We start from the raw sequence: 19428 nt of genomic DNA, 5'->3' as shown, positions 1-19428 counted from the left end.
CTCCGGTCTCACGATCCAGGGCAAGGGGATTGACCTTGAGCAGTGACCCCAAACCAGCTTCTGCACCCATGTGGGCACATGCCCTGAGGCTTGGGACTGGCCCAGCTGGGACCCCCAGAGCCTTTGCAATGGAATCTTTCTCTCTGGGGGACAGAGAGTGTGTGGGAAATGTGACTTCACTCTCCCCTTCTCTTGGGGAGGCAGTTTCTAAATAAGACCCCTAGACAGGGGGCTGGAGAGGAGGCCATGCTTGGAGGGAAGTTCTGAGCGCCCCCCATGAGTGATTATTAGTAGTACTGATCACTCCCCATCGATCTCTAGCTCAGAGGTTCTCACCCAGTGGCTCTTCTGTCCCCTAAGAATAGGTGGCACCGTCTGTAAGCATCGTTGGTTGTCACAACGGGGGGAGGACGTGTGCTACTGGCACGTGGTGGGGGAGGCCGGGGACACTGCTCGGCATCCTCAAACACACAGGACGTGCCCCCCCCGAGAATGATCCAGGCCCAAATGTCAGCAATGCCAAGGCTAAGAAACCCTGCTTTAGTGTGTTAGGTTTTTTTTCAAGTTCTTTTCCATGTACTTTGTCCTCATGGAAATATGGATAGAAGGAAGAGAATCGGATTTTTTTTTAAGGAGCATGTAGGTGCTGTTCGAATATCCCCTGGTTCTTTCAATGCGTGTCAGCAAAACTTCTGTCTGCCAACGCCTCATCCTTCCACTGAGCTTTTCTTTGGTCCCCAGCACCTGCCCTGCCCCTGGGCACAGCAATCTAGTAGTACCGGTAGACTTTTTTGCACCCTCCCAAAGGAGAAGCCCTCGGTGAATAAACAGCCCAGCTCCCCCACCCGCAGGTGCAACGACTCCCAGAGCTCCCCGGCAGGCCTGAGCCCCGGTTACCCACAGCAGAAACTCGCTTGATTACGTACCCTTTATTTTCCGCCGTCCCTTCCCTGTGTCCCTTCTCCTCTCCCCTCCTTCTCCTCCTGGACGCCTGAGATCACCCCTCCCAAATAAACCACATGCACTTGAAGCTTTGGTTCAGGGCCCAACTCAGGGGACCCCCAAACATGGCCCTGTGCTCACATTTGTGCTTTCTCTGTAGTAGCTTATTTAGTCATCGCTGTGACCACGTGTGGAATGCAGGTTAAATATTAAAATCCTGGCTTAAGTCTCAGGCTGCCAGAACAAAATATCATAGACTAAACCAGGTGCAGTGGTACATGTCTGTCATCCCGGCAACTGGGGAGGCCGAGGCAGGAGGATCCTTTGAGCTCACAAGTTCGAGGCTGCAGTGAGTTATGATCGCGCCACTGCACTCCAGCCTGGTTGACAGAGCAAGACCCTGTCTCAAAAAAATAAAATTGTTTTTTAATAAATAATGCCATAGACTGGGTGGTTTAAACAACAGACGTTTATTTATCAAAGTTCTGGAGGCTGGAAGTACAAGATCAAGGTGTCAGCTGGGTTGGTGCCTGGTGAGGGCTCACTTCCTGGCTTGCAGACTGCCGCCTTCCCACTGTGTCCTCACATGGTGGAGAGAGAGCTGTGGTGTCTCTTCCCCTTAGCACATCAAAGAAGACAGAGTTACAGGAAGGTTTGTGACTTCCCCCAGGGTCACGTTTTCCTAAAAGCCAGGCTAAGAGTCCCTCCATGTAGTAGGGTCAGCCCTTCCCACTCGCAAAGACAAGGAGGCTGGCTCTGCAAACCAGGGCAGGGTTGTTGAAGACCTCCCGGGCTTGGGGATTGGGTAGGCAGATCCCGGCTCCACAGCTGCGTCTCCCGAGGGGCCCGCGGCTGAGAGGGGGTTGGCTGTGTGTTTCATTCCTCCCCTTTCAGATCCTGACGGGCGAAGACTGGAACGAGGTCATGTATGACGGGATCAAGTCCCAGGGCGGCGTGCAGGGTGGCATGGTGTTCTCCATCTACTTCATCGTGCTGACGCTCTTTGGGAACTGTATCCTTCATGGGGGGAGATGGGGACAGCCTGGGCCTCCGGCAGAGCAGGAGGGGAAGGTAACAGAAGACCAGATACCCAGGGAGCCTCCAGTGGCTGCTTTCCCTGACTCGGACGTTTGCAGACACCCTCCTGAACGTGTTCCTGGCCATCGCTGTGGACAATCTGGCCAACGCGCAGGAGCTCACCAAGGTGGAGGCGGTGGGAGAATGTTTCTCTGGCAAAGTTACCACCTGCTCGTGGCAGATCAGGACGGCGGTGGGGGTGGGGACACAGGAACAGGGTCAGAGCTTTTGCCCCAGATGCGGCCCTGCCGGGGAGAAGGCACCTCTCCACCCGCCCCCTCCCGGAGACAGACACTCCCTAATCGAGCCGATCTCACAGCAGAGGGAGTGGGCAGGGGGAAGGCAGCAAGGTCGCTGCAGGAAACAGATGGCAAACTCCACTGAAGGGCCATTTATAGGGAGTAGGCAGGGCCTCCAAGGAGTGGCATCACAGCCCCCAGGCTAGTGGACACTGTTACCACCCTAGGCCCGAAAGGGTGTGACGGGGAGTGATGTTTTGGGGAACCCAGCCAGAGCTGGAGGCCCTGTGACCTTAGAGGACCCAGATCCTGGCAAGGCACAGATGGCGTGGCCAATAAATGCCCCCGCCCTCCCTCTCTGTCCTTCTGCTGCTTCCCGCTGGCCAAAGCCACCATCTTGGGAGCAAGCCACAGTTCGGCCCAAGCCTGTCCCCAAGGGCCCCATCTAATTAAGAGAATGCGTAACATGCACAGGGTCTTCCTGCCAGCCCTGGGGTCTCCCTCGGCTTCCCGGCCCCGTCCCCAGTGCCTTGAGGTGCTCAGGACATGTTCACGAACCAGACAGAACTGAGCAGACGTTGCCAAGCCTCCATCTGCCGGCCCTGGCGGGAGGGAGAGAGAGTTTCCCAGTCCCAGCTCCGACTGGGGCGGGGAGCGGAAGTCTCCGCCATCCTAAGCACACGGCCACAAGCCCAGCCACCCGTGGAGCCGGCTGGCGTGGCTCATCCAGCCGTGAGCTCATCCAAGTCCCAAGAGCCCGTCCTCAGGGGCTGATGCAGGAGAGAGGGGACACTGGGAAGTGTAGTAGAAGGGGACAGAGAAAGGCCAGCCAGCTCATCTCTGTCCTGGGAGGTGTGGATCCATATTCCTTCCTTCCGTTTATCCCACAAACATTTCTTGAGCATTTACTATGTGACAGGCACCCTGCTAAGCCCCGCCCCCCAACCGTGCTGTGTTTTTTGATGTCATTTAATCCTCATGGAAACCTCAGGAGGCGAGTTCTCTGAGCCCCATTTTACAGATTTCATCGTTCAGCGAGCATTTATTGAGCACCTACTATGACCAAGACCCTGGTCTAGGAGTCAGGGACACAACAGTGAACAAAAGAGACAAAAACTGCCGCCCTCGTGGAACAGGGATTCGAGTCGGGGAAGACAGACAAGAACTAAGATAAATTCGTAAAAACGCATAGCTTCTCAGATGGTGATAAGTGCAAAAGAGAAAAAAAGTGTAGTAGAGAAAGTCAGGGAGAGTTGGAATTTTAGATGAGGAATGTGCAGCACAGAGAGGTTAAGAAACTTGCCCAAGGTCACACAGCAGGAAGTAGAGGAGCTGGGATTTGAACCGAGGCCATCTGGGTCTGGAACTTGTGCTCTGAACCGCCGTGCCCTGGTTGCTTAAACTTGAGCGTGTTGAAAATGCAGATTCCAGGCTCTGTGGGGGGAGCGTTAGGTGCCTGGGAATCTGCATTTTCAGTGTTTCTGAGGCAACTGGTTTAGCAACTTGGCTCTGAGAAATGCTGGGCGTGGTGCCAGGAGGGAGGGAAGGCCCTGTTTTGAGAGCGGGGTGCCAGCAGGGTCCCCCTCTGTGTTGTCGCTGACGGTGTCCTGCTCTGACCATTTCTGAGGTGGCAAGGTTGCTTCTCGCCCCAGAGAATGCAAGCAGAGGGGCAGGGCTGCCTGCTACAACCGCATGACTTTTCTCGCGGGTGGGTTCGTTTCTGGCCATTTCTTTCTCGTTTTTGCTTTTTCTTTGTTGGCTTTTCTGTTTTACGAATGAGGCCCTGCATGAAGGCGGAAGAAGGATCTAAAGTCCAAAAACGTCTTTTTCTGTATGTATTTTTAAGACATCTCCCCCTGTCCTCCCCCTCTCTGAACCTAACCACCAGCGCAGCGCCCTGGGCAGTTGGCTGCGGCCCAAACGTCCTGCTGTCCCCTCCCGTTGCCTTCCTGTCGTGGGGGCTGGGAACATCGGTTCCTTTCCTGGTTCACCTACTGGGGGCTGTTGGCAGTGCGTGGCGCAGGCCGTGGGACACCAGGCTTTCCTGTGTTCGAGGCCAGTCGGCGGATTTGAAAGTCAGTTCAGAGAGTTCAGATGGCTCAGAAATCGTAGTGAGGAGAAGATCCTCATGTTGCGTTTCAGCTCATTGAGACGGGCTGCAGGAAAATCTTCATCATGGGACGGGAAGGGACTCTTTTCCTTTTTGCTTTCTTCCGGCTGTGTGTTAAAACCGGGTCAATAATGGGCCAGGCATCAAGCCCCTACATAGAGGGGGTAGCAATACACGTCACCAATATCAGGTGCCCAGTATGGCCGGGGGCCTCGGTTCCGATTGGCCAACGCTCAGGCCAAATCTGTTTCGAAATATTTCAGATGTTGCCCCTCCCCAGCAGTAGGGTCAGACGTGAGGCCCCAAGGCCTAATTCGCGTTTTGTGAACAGGGGTCCCATGTGCCTTTTAGGATGAACAAGAAGAAGAAGAGGCAGCCAACCAGAAACTCGCCCTACAGAAAGCCAAGGAGGTGGCAGAAGTGAGTCCTCTGTCTGCGGCCAACATGTCCATAGCCGTGTAAGTGTCCCCACCCCCTGGGATGCTACCCAGCTCCTCAGCCTCCATTCCTTCCAACTTACAGATGTGGGGAGGGATGGGGGTGGTCCCCAACAGGGTTGGGCTTTAGGAAGAGATACCTCTGTGCTCCCGCTCACTTTCCCTCAATAAGCATTTAGTTAGCACCTATTATGTGCCCAGCACTGTTCTAATTGCTGGGGATACAGCACTAATGGGGGGGAGGGGGTGGAATCCCACCTTTGTGTAGCTATTCTAGTCAGGAAGAGAGACAATAAACAAGATAAACAAGTAAATTGTATATATTGTGTTAGGGGGTAGAACTACAGAAAAAAAGAAAGCAGGGAAAGGGTGTAGGGAATGCTGGAAGTGGAGTCATGATTTTATTTTTATTTTATTTTATATTTTTAGAGACAGTATCACTCTGTCACCCCCGGGCAGAATGCAGTGGCGTCATCATAGCCCGCTGCAACCTCAAACTCCTGGGCTCATGTGATCCTCCTGCCTCAGCCTCCCGAGTAGCTGGGACTACAGGCACCTACCACAACACCCCGCTAACTTTTCTATTTTTAGTAGAGATTGGGGTCCCGCTCTTGCTCAGGCTGGTCTCAAACTCCTGACCTCAAGGGATCCTCCAGCTAGAATTACAAGCATAAGCCACCAGCTGCCCCCCCACCCCTGAGAGTTGTGATTTTAAATAAAGTTATCAGGGAAGGCGTCACCTGGAAGGTTACCCAGCCTGAGGAGGTGAAAGAGGAGCCACTGGGGGTGGGAAGGGGAGGTCTGGAGGAAGAGCATTTCAGGCAGCGGGAACAGCATATGCAAAGGCCCTGAGGCAGGAGGAATTTGCCTGATAAATTTAGGGAAGATGAAGGAGTCCAGTATGGCTGGAATAGAGTAGGAGTGGGGAGAGTAGGGGAAGATAAAGGGGAAGGAGGTGACAGGCAGATTATTCAGGGCCTTGTGGGCCACGGAGACAACTTGGGTTTTTGCTCCTAGGCAAGTGGGAGCCATGGAGGGTCCTTGAGCAGAGGTGGGGTGGCACCTGACTCAGATGCTGTGGAGGGAGCAGACTGCGGAGGGCAGGAGTCCCCCAGAGATGCCCATTAGCCCGAGCGGTCCATCCAGGCCACAGTGCCGACGTTGCTGTCCTTGCCCTGGCAGGAAGGAGCTGCAGAAAAACCAGAAGCCGGCCAAGTCCGTGTGGGAGCAGCGCACCAGCGAGATGCGGAAGCAGAACCTGCTGGCCAGCCGGGAGGCCCTGTACAGCGAGATGGACCCCGACGAGCGCTGGAAGGCCTCCTACGCCCGGCACCTGCGGCCGGACATGAAGACCCACCTGGACCGGCCGCTGGTGGTGGACCCGCAGGAGAACCGCAACAACAACACCAACAAGAGCCGGGCGGCCGAGCCCGCGGCGGACCAGCGCCTGGGCCAGCAGCGCGCCGAGGACGCGCTCAGGAAGCCCGCCCGCTTCCACGACCGCGCGCGGGACCCCGGCGGCCCGGCGGCGCCGGACGCGCGCAGGCCCTGGGCGGGCAGCCGGGACGCCGAGCTGGGCCGCGAGGGGCCCTACGGCCGCGAGTCGGAGCCGCCCGCGCGCGAGGGCGGCCTGGAGCAGCCGGGGCTGTGGCAGGGCGAGGCCGAGCGGGCCAAGGCCGGGGACCCGCGCCGGAGGCACGCGCACCGCCAGGGCGCCGGCAGGGACAGCCGCAGCGGCTCGCCGCGCACCGGAGCGGACGGGGAGCCCCGGCGGCACCGCGCGCACCGCAGGCCCGGGGAGGAGGGGCCGGAGGACAAGGCCGAGCGCAGGGCCCGGCACCGCGAGGGCAGCCGGCCGGCGCGGGGCGGCGAGGGCGACGGCGAGGGCGACGGCGGGGAGCGCAGGCGGCGGCACCGGCACGGCGCGTACGACGCGGACGCGCGGAGGGACGACAAGGAGCGCAGACACCGGAGGAGGAAGTAAGTGGAAGCGACCTTGAACCCGCACAGCGGCAGTAGCGATGACAATAGTAAGGAACAGCAAGGGCCGGGCGCCGTGGCTCGCGCCTGTGATCCCGGCGCTCTGGGAGGCCGAGGCGGGAGGATCGCTTGAGCTCGGGAGTTCGAGACCAGCCTCAGCAAGAGTCAGACCCCGTCTCTACTTAACATAGAAAGAAATTAGCTGGGCAACTAAAAAAAAAAATAGAAAAAAAATTAGCCGAGAGTGATGACACATGCCCAGCTACCCAGGCCTTTGTGTCAGACTCCTGGCCTCAAGCAGTGCTCCCGCCTCAGCTGCCCAAAGTGCTGGGATTACAGGAGTTTGAGACCAGCCCGGGCAACATAGCGAGACCCATCTCTACAAAAAAATTTTTAAAGCTGGACATGGTGGTGAGCGCCTGTAGTCCCAGCTGTTTGGGAGGCTGAGGCAGGAGGATCACTTGAGCCCAGGAGTTTGAGGCTGCAGTGAGCTATGATCGTGCCGCTGCACTCCAGTGTGGGCGACAGAGCAAGATTCTGTCTTGAAAAAAATAAGTGTCAGCTATTACTTTTTTTTATTAGGCTTTTTCTTCATTCACCTTTAAAAAATCTTTTGATCCACAACTTTAAGATTGTCCACTCCAATTCCTTCCTTTTGCAGATGGGGAAACTGAGTCCCGGGGGCGAGGATTTTCCTAAGGGCTGCTACTAGCAGTAGCATGATGAGGCCCCAGTTTTCTCAAATCCCACAGATGGCCCCTGTGTCCCCTCCTCTCCAGAGGAAGAAAATTCTCCCCACTTTCACCCCCAGAGCGTTAGCTGGTTGGGCCACTGCTAACTTTCGTATTAATAGACACATCAGGCACCCTGGCCAGAAGATGCATTATTCATTTGGCTGATAAAAAAGTTTCCAGTGCTTGCTGGAAATAAAACTACATGAAGATTGAGGCACTTTAAGAGAAAAGAAAAAAATCCAAGACGAGCCATTCATCCGCTTAAAAAAAAGAAGAAGAATGGCAAAGATCAAACTTTATTCGAGAACATAAAATAATAAAAAGACGTTTCTGTTCTCTATTATGATGGAAGTCGGTGGCCCTCGGAGGTCTGCCTTGTGCATTTTTCCCCTTCTTTGGTCATTCCTTAGGTCTTTTTGCAGACACACCCTGTGTTTTTCATTCTCCAGGGTATCGATAATATTTATCTTTTTTTTATCCTCTTTGTTCGCTTTTTCTTCCCCCTGCCCTTTCCACCTTCATCTCTAGCTTTCACTGCCTCGCCCCAGTGAAACGTGGACGGAAGCACGTTCAATTTCATTTAATTCGATAGTCCCTGGCCCCAGATCCCTGCACCAGGCGGCTGAGCCCAGTGGCACCCCAGGGTCACCAAAGTGAGGGTGGAGCTTTCCCAGACACCCCATAAAAATCCGCAAGGCTCAGAGCTTCTGCCGCTCCCCAGAAGCCAGGCAGCGCCTCCTGCCAGACCCGGCTGGGCGAAGGGAATGTTCGCCAAGACCTGCCCTGCCCCAGAATTCATATCCCAGCTATTCGCATCCTAGCTCCACCTGCATCTGTCGCCATGACAACCCACTCTCCAAAAGGAGCAAGAAGAGAGATGCTGGACTTCTGAGCCTCGCAGTTTATCCTGCATGGGGGGCAGGGAGAGCTTCATTCTTAAGCACTCTGATTTTTGTGGTACCCCCAGTGGGCCCCTGGCAGTCTCCCCGGCACCCACACTACATACAACCTCAAGTGCTTCATCACCCCATTTTCCTCTACAGTCCCTAGGACCAGAGTCCAGCTCAGTCCTTTCCCGTCTGGGTAAGGCTGGGCAAGGTGACTTTGTCTCTCTGAACCTCAGTCTCCTCCTCTGTAAAATGGGCATGATCATAATACCCACATCCAGGGGTGGTGGTTGTGGGGATTAAATGAGTTAATACGTGAGGTCCTTAGGACAGTGGAGGCACAAGGAAGTGGGCAATGAGCGGGGGCTGCTATTATCATCACCCCCAAATAATCTGAGACCATCTTCTGGGTCTCAGTGCCCTGAGCAAGGTGTTCGCAGCCCTCAGCAGAGGGGATGCTAAAGCGATTAGCTGGCAGAGGGTTGCTGTGTTATGCAACCGGCCGCCTATTCCAGACAGATGATGCCAGGTCCCCAGGGGGAAGAGGGGGAATGGGCCCCACTTCAAAGTTTCCTTCCCCGTCTGCATTTTCCTTGGAGACACTTGGGAAACAAAACCTCCTGGAGTTCGATATTAGGCCTCTGCAGGCTGAGCTTGTTAAAAACTCCCCAACAAACAGAGCCCCCAGAAACTGGCTGAGGAAGCAAAACAAGACAAAACAAAAATTTGCAGGCACGCTTTCTGTGCAAACAAGGGCGCACGATGGTGTCCCTCTAAGAAAATGTCCCTGCGAGTTTCCCCGCGGTCTCGACTGCTGCATTATTCTGTACAACCTCTTTAGGTGGTGGCCAAAAGATCGAGGTTCTTCTTGAAATTATAACTTAACTGGGCCTGTTTGGGGCAGGGATATATCTCTCTCTTAAACACACACACACACACACACACACACACACTGAGAAAATATTCCCAACCGGATTTTCATCGGATGCACAATTTCTCAAAATGCATCCCAAGCAGGTTAGAATTGGAAACTTCTTTGGGGACCGAGATGTTGGGGAAAATACTGGTTTCGAATTTGTGCCTTTTAATCCACACCGTTCCGTATCCCTCCACATCGCTGCGTATCATGGGATCCGTTTCCTACATCTGCAAAGCGATCCTGGCATTCCTTGGCTTGTGGCCACATCACTCCAATCTCTGCCTCCGTTTCCACATTCTCTCCTTTCCTTCTCTTCTCTTGTCCTTGAATTTAGAGCCCACTCTAACGCGGGAGGAATCATCTTCTCTTGAGATTCTTAACTTAACTCCATCTGCGACGATCATTTTTCCGAATAAGGTCACAGTCGCATCTTTCGAGGGGCCACCATTCAACCTCCTGCAGTCTGCCCTCTCACCCCCCAGTGTGCATCTGTCTGGCATGCCAAATATATTCGCCCCCTGCCAACATCCCCAAGAGTCTTAACCCACTTACGACATCAACTCAAAAGTCCCAAATCTCAGCTTCCGGATCAACCCTCTGTCAGGCATGGGCGAAATGCTAGGTGTCAACTTGGGGGCGAATTTCCCCTCCATCTGGGGACCTGGAAACTGTGACACAAGTTATCTTTGCACGTTTCCCAAATACAATGGTGGGACGGGCGTAGGATAGACGTTCGCATCCCAAGAGGGAGAAATTGGATGGGATAAAGAGGTCACCAGTTCTAAACAGGTACTAAATCCAGCAAGACAGTTCCATTAGGTTTCAAGGCCTGGGAATAATCCTCTGTGACTCTCAGCTCATTAACACAGTTAGTTGTCACGGTGACTCAATGAGGTTACCACCCCCATGCTACGGATAAAGAACTGAAGCTTCGTAACTCACCGGGGGTCACGTAGCAAATAAGCTCTGGGAACATCACTTTAGTCTGCAGGACAAAAGGAAAGTTCTACTCCTGTTACCCCCAATTTCAAAGTGAGGAAGTGGCTGGGCACGGTGGCTCATGCCTGTAACCCCAGCACTTTAGGAAGCCGAGGCGGGAGGTTGCTTGAGGTCAGGAGTTCGAGACCAGCCTGGACAACACAGCAAGAACCCATCTCTACAAAAAATTTAAAAATTATCAGGGAGTGGTGATTTGTGCCTGCAGTCTTCAATACTCAGGAGGCTGAGGCAGGAGGATCGCTTGAGCCCAGGAGTTGGAGGCTGCAGTGAGCTGTGATTGTGCCACTGCACGCCAGCCTGGGCAACAGAGCAAGACTCCATCTCTTAAAAAAAAAATTTTTTTTTAATTTGTTTTTAAAATGAGGGAACTAAGGCTCAGAGAGGTTAATCAAACTATACAAGGTCACACAGCCAGTAAGTGGCATTGCTGAGACTCAAACCCAGGTCAGTCTGTCTTCCGAAATGTTAATCCAGTGACCCTCTCACGTAACCGAGAAGTGAGAAATCGGCTTGGATCTGCCGCTTTCCCTGCATGGCCTCAGAGAAACAACGGAACTACCTCGGTTTCTCTTTCCGGAAGGTATTAATAGAAGCATCCCACTTACCTACTTCAGTCTGAAAATAAATTAGCTCGTCTTTCTTCCGCTTACTAAAAACACCGTGGACTTTTGCAAGTTAAAATGCAAAAATAAAACGAGGGAGAGGCGGCTGGTGGTTTAGCCAGCGGGAGGCCCTCTGGGGAAAGCCAGCCTCCTTTTTTTTATTTTTAAGTAGATCTGTGGGTTCCGGATCGGGCCTGGGGAACCAGGCCTGTGCTGTCCGGAAGGTGCTGTCATCTGGAAGGTGCCAGATGGGCTACAGACCCTGGTCACTCTCAGCAGGGTCATGACTCCTGAGTGAGTCTCTGCCCATCCTGGGGTGTCCGTGCAGATGGGAGATGCCCATGGTTTGCGGAAGGAGGAGCTGTTGGGAGGGCCGGGCCTGCGGGACTTCTCCTGGGGCCACAGTGTCCCCCATCTGAAAAATGGTGGTGTCCGCTTATCATTCGACAGTGTAACCAAACATCCACCATGGGCCAGGCCCTGCGCTCGGCACTGAAAGCTCAGATGTGAGCAAAAGAGACGAAAATAAACCCCTCGCCCCTTGGAGCTGACATCCCAGTGAGCTTTGAGGTAGAAAAGTTCAGCAAGGGTTTTTTTTTTTTTGTGACAGAGTCTCACTCTGTCACCCAGGCTGGAGTGCAGTGGCGTCATCATAGCTCACAGCAGCCTTGAACTCCTGGGCTCAAGCGATCCTCCTGCCTCAGCCTCCCCACTAGCTGGGACTACAGGTGTGCACCACCAGGCCTGGCTAATTTTTTTTTTACTTTTTGGTTTTCTGTAGAGACAGGGTATCCCTTTGTTGCCCAGGCTGGTCTCAAACTCCTGGGCTCAAGTGATCCTCCTGCCTTGGCCTCCCAAAGTCCTGGGATTACAGGCGTGAACCACCTCGCCCAGCCCCTTAACATTTGTTTTTTTGTTTTTTTCTGTTTTTTTTTAACATTTTTCTTACGTTTTCCAAATGCTCTGAGCACTCAAACTTTCTACTTGTCATCTCTGGCTGTGTAGTGTTAATTATTTGAGTAATCGAGGCACCAAACTCCTCCCCATTTCATCTCCCCAACTCTCCACTTCCAGCAGCCTCCCAGCTGCTCCTGAAACTCAACAAGTTTGTTTCTGCCTCAGGGCCTTTGCACATGCTATTTCCCCTGCTTGGATTGTTTCTCCCCTGATCTTCCCATACCCAACTCCCTCCTGTCATTCTGCTCTCTTCTCCCATTGTCACCCCTGGCAAGAGGTGTCCTTTGAGTATCTGAAGTGCCCAGCTCCTCCTTCCTGTTCATTCTCCACACTTGTGTCCCAGTGACAAATTATCTTGGTCACTTACCAGCTGTGTAGCCTTAGACAAGCGACTTAATCTCTCTGAGCTTCAATTTCCTTGCGTTTAAATTGGTGCTGGTAATTGTTCCTCTTAGGGCTGAGGATTAAGAAATTATTACAAGTCAAGTGCTTAGAACAGCCCCTGGGACTGGGTGTTACTGAAATGTTTTCTGTTATTATTTCTGTTGTTATTTTTTATTATGGTTCTTCGTATATGTGGCCTGCCTCCCTGAACTAGGGTGGTGGGGAGAAATGTACATACCACAGGCATTTAAAGCCATGAGGCAGTTCCTCCACCCTGAAAGGGATGTTGTTCCTGCATCCGCTTTCTCTGAAAGCACATAAACATCTGGAAACATCATGTGCCTCAGTCCCGCCGGGGAGCTAATGGGAGTCACGTAGGCAGAGGCAGGAAGCCTGGAGTTGGGGCGGGGATGGGGGTTGCGGGTTCTAGTAGAAATTTCTTTTCCCTTCTGATTTGTCCTCCCCTTTTGTCCCTGAGGGAGTGGCCTCTTCCCCCAGGAAACATCCCTCCAGGCAGACTGGAACCTGGGAGGGTGGGAAGTTACACCCACATGGGGTTCGCGTCACCTAAGCTAAACCCTTGGGGTCCTGACAGATACAAGATGATAAGGGACCAGGCGCCTGTAATCCCAGCACTCTGGGAGGCCGAGGCGGGCGGATTGTTTGAGCTCAGGAGTTCGAGACCAGCCTGAGCAAGAGTGAGACCCCATCCCTACTAAAAATAGAAAGAAATTTAGCCAAACAACTAAAAATAGAAAAAATTACCCAGGCATGGTGGCGCATGCCTATAGTCCCAGCTACCTGGGAGGCTGAGGCAGGAGGATTGCTTGAGCTAAGGAGTTCGAGACCAGCCTGAGCAAGAGTGAGACCCCGTCCCTACAAAAAAATGGAAAAATCAGCTGGGCGTTGTGGCACGTGCCTGTAGTCCCAGCTATTCTGGAGGCTGAGGCAGGAGGATTGCTTGAGCCCAGGCATCTGAGGCTGCAGTGAGCTATGATGATGCCCCTGCTCTCTAGCCTGGGCTACAGAGCAAGACCCTGTCTCAAAAAAAAAAGAAAAAAAGAAGATGATAAAGATTTACAGAAACCTGTGAATGAGCAAGGAAAGGTCTTGATATCTGTGCAAGAATCAAATGAGCCCCTCTCCACGCCAGGTGCTAGAGGGCTTTGGGACACGCCTTCTCTGTGACCGAATTGTGCCCTTGAATGATAGAATCCTAGGCAGGATCCAGAAGTGTTGCCTGTTACCCTAACTCAGTTGTGGGTTCTTTTTTCGTTGGCTTGCCTTCCTCAGAGAGAACCAGGGCTCTGGGGTCCCCGTGTCAGGCCCCAACCTGTCAACCACCCGGCCGATCCAGCAGGACCTGGGCCGCCAAGACCCGCCCCTGGCCGAGGACATCGACAACATGAAGAACAACAAGCTGGCCACCGCGGAGTCAGCCAGTCCCCACGACAGCCTCGGCCACGCCGGCCTGCCCCAGAGCCCAGCCAAGATGGGGAACAGCACGGACCCCGGCCCCACGCCGGCCCTCCCCACCACAGCCACCAACCCCCAGAACGCCGCTGCCAGCCGCCGGACACCCAACAACCCGGGGAACCCGTCCAACCCCGGCCCCCCCAAAACCCCCGAAAACAGCCTTATCGTCACCAACCCCAGCAGCACCCAGACCAACTCAGCTAAGACTGCCAGGAAACCCGACCACACCACGGTGGACATCCCCCCGGCCTGCCCACCCCCCCTCAACCACACCGTTGTCCAAGGTGAGACCCTCCAGCCCAGCACACCTCTGGACGGGGGCCCCGGCGTCCCTGGAGCCGGCTTCCTGGGCTCTGTCCCCTGAAGCTCTGCTGAGTGACCCTGGGCAGTGACCCCCATCTCTCTGGCCTCAGTTTTCTCCCCTGGAAAATGGGTGTACACGAAGATCCTACCCCACAGGGCTGTGGGGGGATTCGAGGGGATAATACGTGTACGGTGCCTGGCACACACATGTGCTCATAGGGCGGTGATATTTCCTCGATCCTTCGTTCCCTTAGGAACGGGGAACGGTGGCCAGGGAGCCACCGTATTTGAGGCGCATTGGCTTCCTCTGATGGAAATTGGTGGGTCAGATGAAGCTTTAGGACCAGGGCTGTCACTGTCCAAAAGAAATGTAACACAGGCCATATGTGTAATTTTAAATTTTCTATTAATAGTAGCAGAAGGAAGGAAAGAAGGAGGGAGGGAGGAAGGAAGGAAGGAAGGAAGGAAAGAATTAATTTAAAAGTATAAAAGAAGCTGGGCATGGTGTGTGCCTGTAGTCCCAGCTACTCAGGAGGCTGAGGCAGGAGGATCGCTTGAGGCCAGGAGTTGGAGGCTGAGGCAGGAGGATCGCTTGAGGCCAGGAGTTGGAGGCTGCAGTGAGCTGTGATCGCACCACTGCACCCCAGCCTGTGCAAAAGAGCAAGATTCTGTCTCAAAAAAAAAAAAGTATAAAAGAAACAGTCAAAATGAACTTGATAATATATCATAGTAGCCCAAAATGTTGTACTTCCAGCATTTAATGAATATTTTAAAGATTATTAACAAGAGAATTTACATCCTTTTTCTCATACTGTCTTCAAAATCTGGCGTTCGGTTTGCGCTGACAACACGTCCCAGTTTGGGTCGGCCGCATTTCAAGTGCCCAGCGGCCACAGAGGGCCACCGGCTACTGGGTTGGACAGCGCAGGCCTAGAGTCTTGAGGGGTTGGCCGTTTCTGCCCCTGCGAGACCAGGACCAGAGAAGCGCTAAGGAATTTAAAACTGAACCACTGAGCGGATTCTGTCCTAAGATGCTAGCAGTATCTCGGTTCCTCTAGGGTCAGTTCTATGCAAGAGATTAACATGGGTTTGCTCAATACATGCTTGCCACGCTCCTAAGAGGTCGATCTTGTCACTGTGCCCATTTTACAGAAGAAGAAACTGAGGTTCAGAGAGGCTCAGCCAGTCAGGAGAGGGGAGCTACTGGGGGGAAACCCTGCAGTTTGGGAGAGCTCAGTATTTCCATCTGTAAAGTGGGTCTATTGGCATTTTCCCTATCCGCCTCTAAGTGACAGTATGAAAGTCAAACAGGGTAGGGGCAGGTCTGTGATCATGTCTCGCGAGGACCCCACCAGACTCAAGGCTGTAGGGTGGCTGCGAGCAGGCACTCTGGGCCCAGGCTGCCTGGGTTCGAATCCCAGCTCTGCCACTTGTGGCTTTGTGACCTTAAAACAAGTCACTTCACTTTTCTGTGCCTCAATTTCCTCCTCTGTAAAATGGGGAGGATGAATGTACCAACCTCATAGGGTCACGCGAGGATTCAGTGATAGAATATGATGCCTGGTACACAGTAGGCACTTTATAAGTGTCAGCTGTTTATTGCCCACCCCGGGAGCGCAGCAGGAGCCCAGAGACTTGTGGGAAATCGTGGAGGGAGCCCTGTGTTGGTTCTTGTCCCAACAGTGAACAAAAACGCCAACCCAGACCCACTGCCAAAGAAAGAGGAAGAGAAGAAGGAGGAGGAGGAAGATGACCCTGGGGAAGACGGCCCTAAGCCCATGCCCCCCTACAGCTCCATGTTTATCCTGTCCACGACCAACCCGTGAGTATGGCCCGCGCAAGGGGGGTGGCGAAAGTCAGGCCAGACAGAGAGGGCAATGGGGGAGAGTTGCCTCCAAGACCACCATCAATCCAAGGGGACCTTCGAACCAACTGAAAAATGACACTCCTTTCTTAAGTCACATATGATGGAAATTTGTCACAATACACTGATTTTGTCGGAAGAGGCCCCTTCTTGCCATCAGCTAGAAAAATCACTGTCATCAGTGTCCAAATCTATACTGTCTGTGATGTGAGAGGCACCCTTTAGAAATGGCTGCCTCGTGCAATGCACAACGCACACAACTGTACATGGCAGCCGTGGGCCCTGAGCTCTGTTTCTAACTTTCTGCTGTGCCGGGGTTTGAATTCTGGGCAGATGGTCTCTGACTTCCATGGCCTTCTGTCTTGGGCATCTTTAAGAAGGATAGATTATTTAGGGGAGAAATTTATCACGGGAATGTCAGGGTGGCTCAGAGGTTGTTTTAGGATTGCATTTTTCCAAAGGGTATTTCTTGAAACCCTGATTCCTCAAAATGCTTCTTAGCAAAGAAAAATCATATCAAATAAAGTGGGGGGACTCACCCCAAGAGTGCAGACATTTACTTTTTTTAGTTGATTTATCTATTTTACTAAAGAAACACTATGTGGTACTTTGTGCCAGCCGCTGTTCTGAGCGCTTTAAATAATTTTTTTAATTTTATCGTAATAGCCCTGTGGGGTTGGTACTGTGCTTATCCCCGTTTGCCAAATGAAGAAACTGAGGTCCAGAGAGGTGAAGTCACCTGCGCAAGGTCACACAGCAACTGAATGAGAGAGCTGGAGTATGAGCCCAGACAAACTGGCTCTAGCATCCCTGTTCTTAACCACTCAACTCTGCTGCCATTCACACAACCTTATGACCTATTTATTATTCACTCCACTTAAGAGGTTAAATATTATCGTGTTGGCACATTAAAGGCTCTGACAAGGTGTGCAATTTGTAATTTCAGTAACTAACTTTTTGGAGTCCCTATCATGTGCCAGGAATGTATTAGCTCTTTCAGTTCTCACAACCCTGTTAGGTAAGCACTATTATTATAGCCATTTTACAGATGAGGGCACTGAGGCACAGAGGGTTCAAATAATTTGCCCAAGGTCACATGGCTAACAAGAAAGAAAGAGAGAGAAAGAAAAAAAGAACTTGCTTAACCCATAGATTCCCAATTTTGTTTGACCCTAGGACATTTTAAGCATGAAAAACCTTTTTCTCTCCTATACAATGAAGGGCTTGGGAATCAAGATGTTCTAAGAGGGTTATTTGGGAGTGATAGGAACTTAGATAAACTGAGCATGTGAATGTCTTCCCTAGCTGAGGTACCCCCTGCCTTCTTGGGGTTCCAGGGCCCAGAGAGGACCCCCAGCTGAAGGAATTTAATAGTTTTTTGGGTGTGGGACCTTAGGAGTTGGAGATCTCAGGTAGTGGTAGGTGACATGAGGAGATTATAGAAGGAAGAGGCTTGTGAGCCTGTGGTCTGAGTGGACCTCTGCACGCCCACCTGTCTCCGACAGCCTTCGCCGCCTGTGCCATTACATCCTGAACCTGCGCTACTTTGAGATGTGCATCCTCATGGTCATTGCCATGAGCAGCATCGCGCTGGCCGCCGAGGACCCTGTGCAGCCCAACGCGCCGCGGAACAACGTGAGTCTCCCTGAGCACGTCACTTCACAGCCGGCGCCTCCGGCACAGGCCACTGCTCCTGCCTCCAGAAAGCTCACAGCCGGGTGGAAGGGATGTCGGGGGCACCGCAGGCACAGCCCCACGGCTGCTGGTTGGGAGCGGAAGCTCTGATTCCTTAGGGACACTCTTGAACACGAGATGTCCCTTGGGGAGGCAGAGTGGCTGTGTGAGCCTGGCGGGGAGGAGGTGGCCCAAAGTGGCTGGGACTGAAAATTGCCAGACTCCCTAATGGGGGCCCGAGACTGGCAGGATATGGACGCCACGTGCGCCCTGCCGAACGAAGAGGCAGTGCCGCTGACGACCAGGTCTTACCGAGTAGACGTTTGCATTTTGACACGAAGCTTTGAAAGAAACGACCATTTGACGCAGAAGCGCAGCTTAAGCTTTTAGGTTTTTGGAGAGCAGCCCCCTTTGGGGTCGAGGGGCTGCTAATATCCCCTGTTCGTTGAGCCCTCGCTGTGTCCCATGCACCTGGCACGCAGTGCCTCCCTTAACCCTCACACCCCCCCCGCCAGGTATCCCCTTTGGACAGACGGGGAAACTGAGGCTTGGCGGCAGGGTGTAAGGAGGGTAGTAAGTGACCTGTGCAGGCTCACACAGCAGAATTCCAACGCTGCGTCCTCCCCCCCCCACAGCTCCCACGGCTTCCCTCAGCCATCTGCACTTATTGAGCACCTACTGTGTGCCGGGACTGTGGGTGCATTACCCCTGTAAGTCCTGCCAAGCGGGAATGAATGCGTGATCGTGGTTGAGACAGGGAAACCGAGGCACCAACAGGCAAGGGCGCGCCTCCTCCGTGCATCCGTGAGCTGGAGGCCAAGGCCTGCCCCTGGGGCCTGGCAAAGGCCGGACTGCCGGTCCCTGCTTCCCCAGCTGCCTCCCGCCAGCGCCCCCTGCCGGCCCATAGCCAAAGGCGCATTTCCCGCCGCCGGTCGGAGGCCCTGCGCCCGGCTAAGTAGGTTAGGACCCTGGCGAGGCTGACTCCATCCATCACGCCCGCCCGCGGCTTACCACGCACTCTCGCTTCCTTCGCAGTCCCCCTGGGGACCCACGGGGGGCAGATGGAAGGAAATGATTAGAACGCCATTCGGACCCGGGTGTCGCAGCCGCAGCCGGCTCACTCCTCCCTGCAGCCTGGTTTCCCCCAGAGGCCTCCGGGAGCCAGGCCCGGGGAGGGGGTGTCCCAGGAGGGATCAGGAAACCCCCTGGCGTCTCTAGGAGGCTGGAGGAGCAGCCTTGTCTCTGGCAGGGAGGACACAGGCATGGGTGGGCCCAGGGCGGGGGGCCCTGCAGCTCCCGGGGTTCAAGGGAATCAGGGCAGGGCTCAGAGCAGCCCCCGTGGAGCGTTCGCGAAGCGTCAGCTCCCTGGGCCCCTCCCTAGTTTATCTGCAGTGGCAGCTTCTCTGCAAGGGCCCTGTGTGTGGCCTCTTACTGCTCTCGCCCGCAACCACCACGCAGGGCAAGAAAGGGAACAAAAGCGCCCCTGACGGTGCAGGGCTCCCCAATTTCTCCCCCACCCCGCTGCCGCCTGCCTTCTGTCTAGAGCTCGGATTCTCACCCGAGGACAACGTCTGGAGACGTTTTTGGTTGTCACGACAAGAGGGGGAAGGTGCTTCTGGCACCCAGTGTGTGGGGACCAGAGATGGTGCTCAACACCCCGCAATGCCCAGGACACCCCCACAGAGAATGATCCAGCCCCGAATGTCAGTAACGCCAGGCTCGAGAAACCCTGCCTTAGAGGTGACCAGCACCCCAACTTGCGGAACGCACGTTTCTCAGCTTTTCTCATTTTCCCGCCTGCGCGTGTCTGTAGTCCCAGCTACCTGGGAGGCTGAGGCAGGAGG

The 19428-nt window shown here is 53.9% G+C and overlaps 1 protein-coding gene across 3 annotated transcripts in view; it reads left to right on the top strand.

Moving 5' to 3' along the window:
* Positions 1 to 19428, top strand: part of CACNA1A (calcium channel, voltage-dependent, P/Q type, alpha 1A subunit) — a 231026-nt gene that overhangs the window by 153432 nt on the left and 58166 nt on the right. For 2 of the 3 annotated variants that reach the window (XM_012641499.1, XM_012641500.1), the window contains 7 exons: positions 1837 to 1954; positions 2079 to 2146; positions 4720 to 4826; positions 5988 to 6785; positions 13561 to 14027; positions 15730 to 15868; positions 17416 to 17545. In XM_012641499.1, coding sequence (XP_012496953.1) covers positions 1837 to 1954; positions 2079 to 2146; positions 4720 to 4826; positions 5988 to 6785; positions 13561 to 14027; positions 15730 to 15868; positions 17416 to 17545 — 1827 coding nt within the window. Of the gene's footprint in view, positions 1 to 1836; positions 1955 to 2078; positions 2156 to 4719; positions 4827 to 5987; positions 6786 to 13560; positions 14028 to 15729; positions 15869 to 17415; positions 17546 to 19428 lie in introns of all 3 variants that reach the window. The other variant, XM_012641501.1, reaches the window with a different exon arrangement.

The sequence above is a fragment of the Propithecus coquereli genome, unplaced genomic scaffold (assembly GCF_000956105.1).
Source record: "Propithecus coquereli isolate 6110/MARCELLA unplaced genomic scaffold, Pcoq_1.0 Scaffold164, whole genome shotgun sequence".
Taxonomy (NCBI): Eukaryota; Metazoa; Chordata; class Mammalia; order Primates; family Indriidae; genus Propithecus; species Propithecus coquereli.
This window is presented reverse-complemented; position numbering and strand designations above follow the sequence as displayed.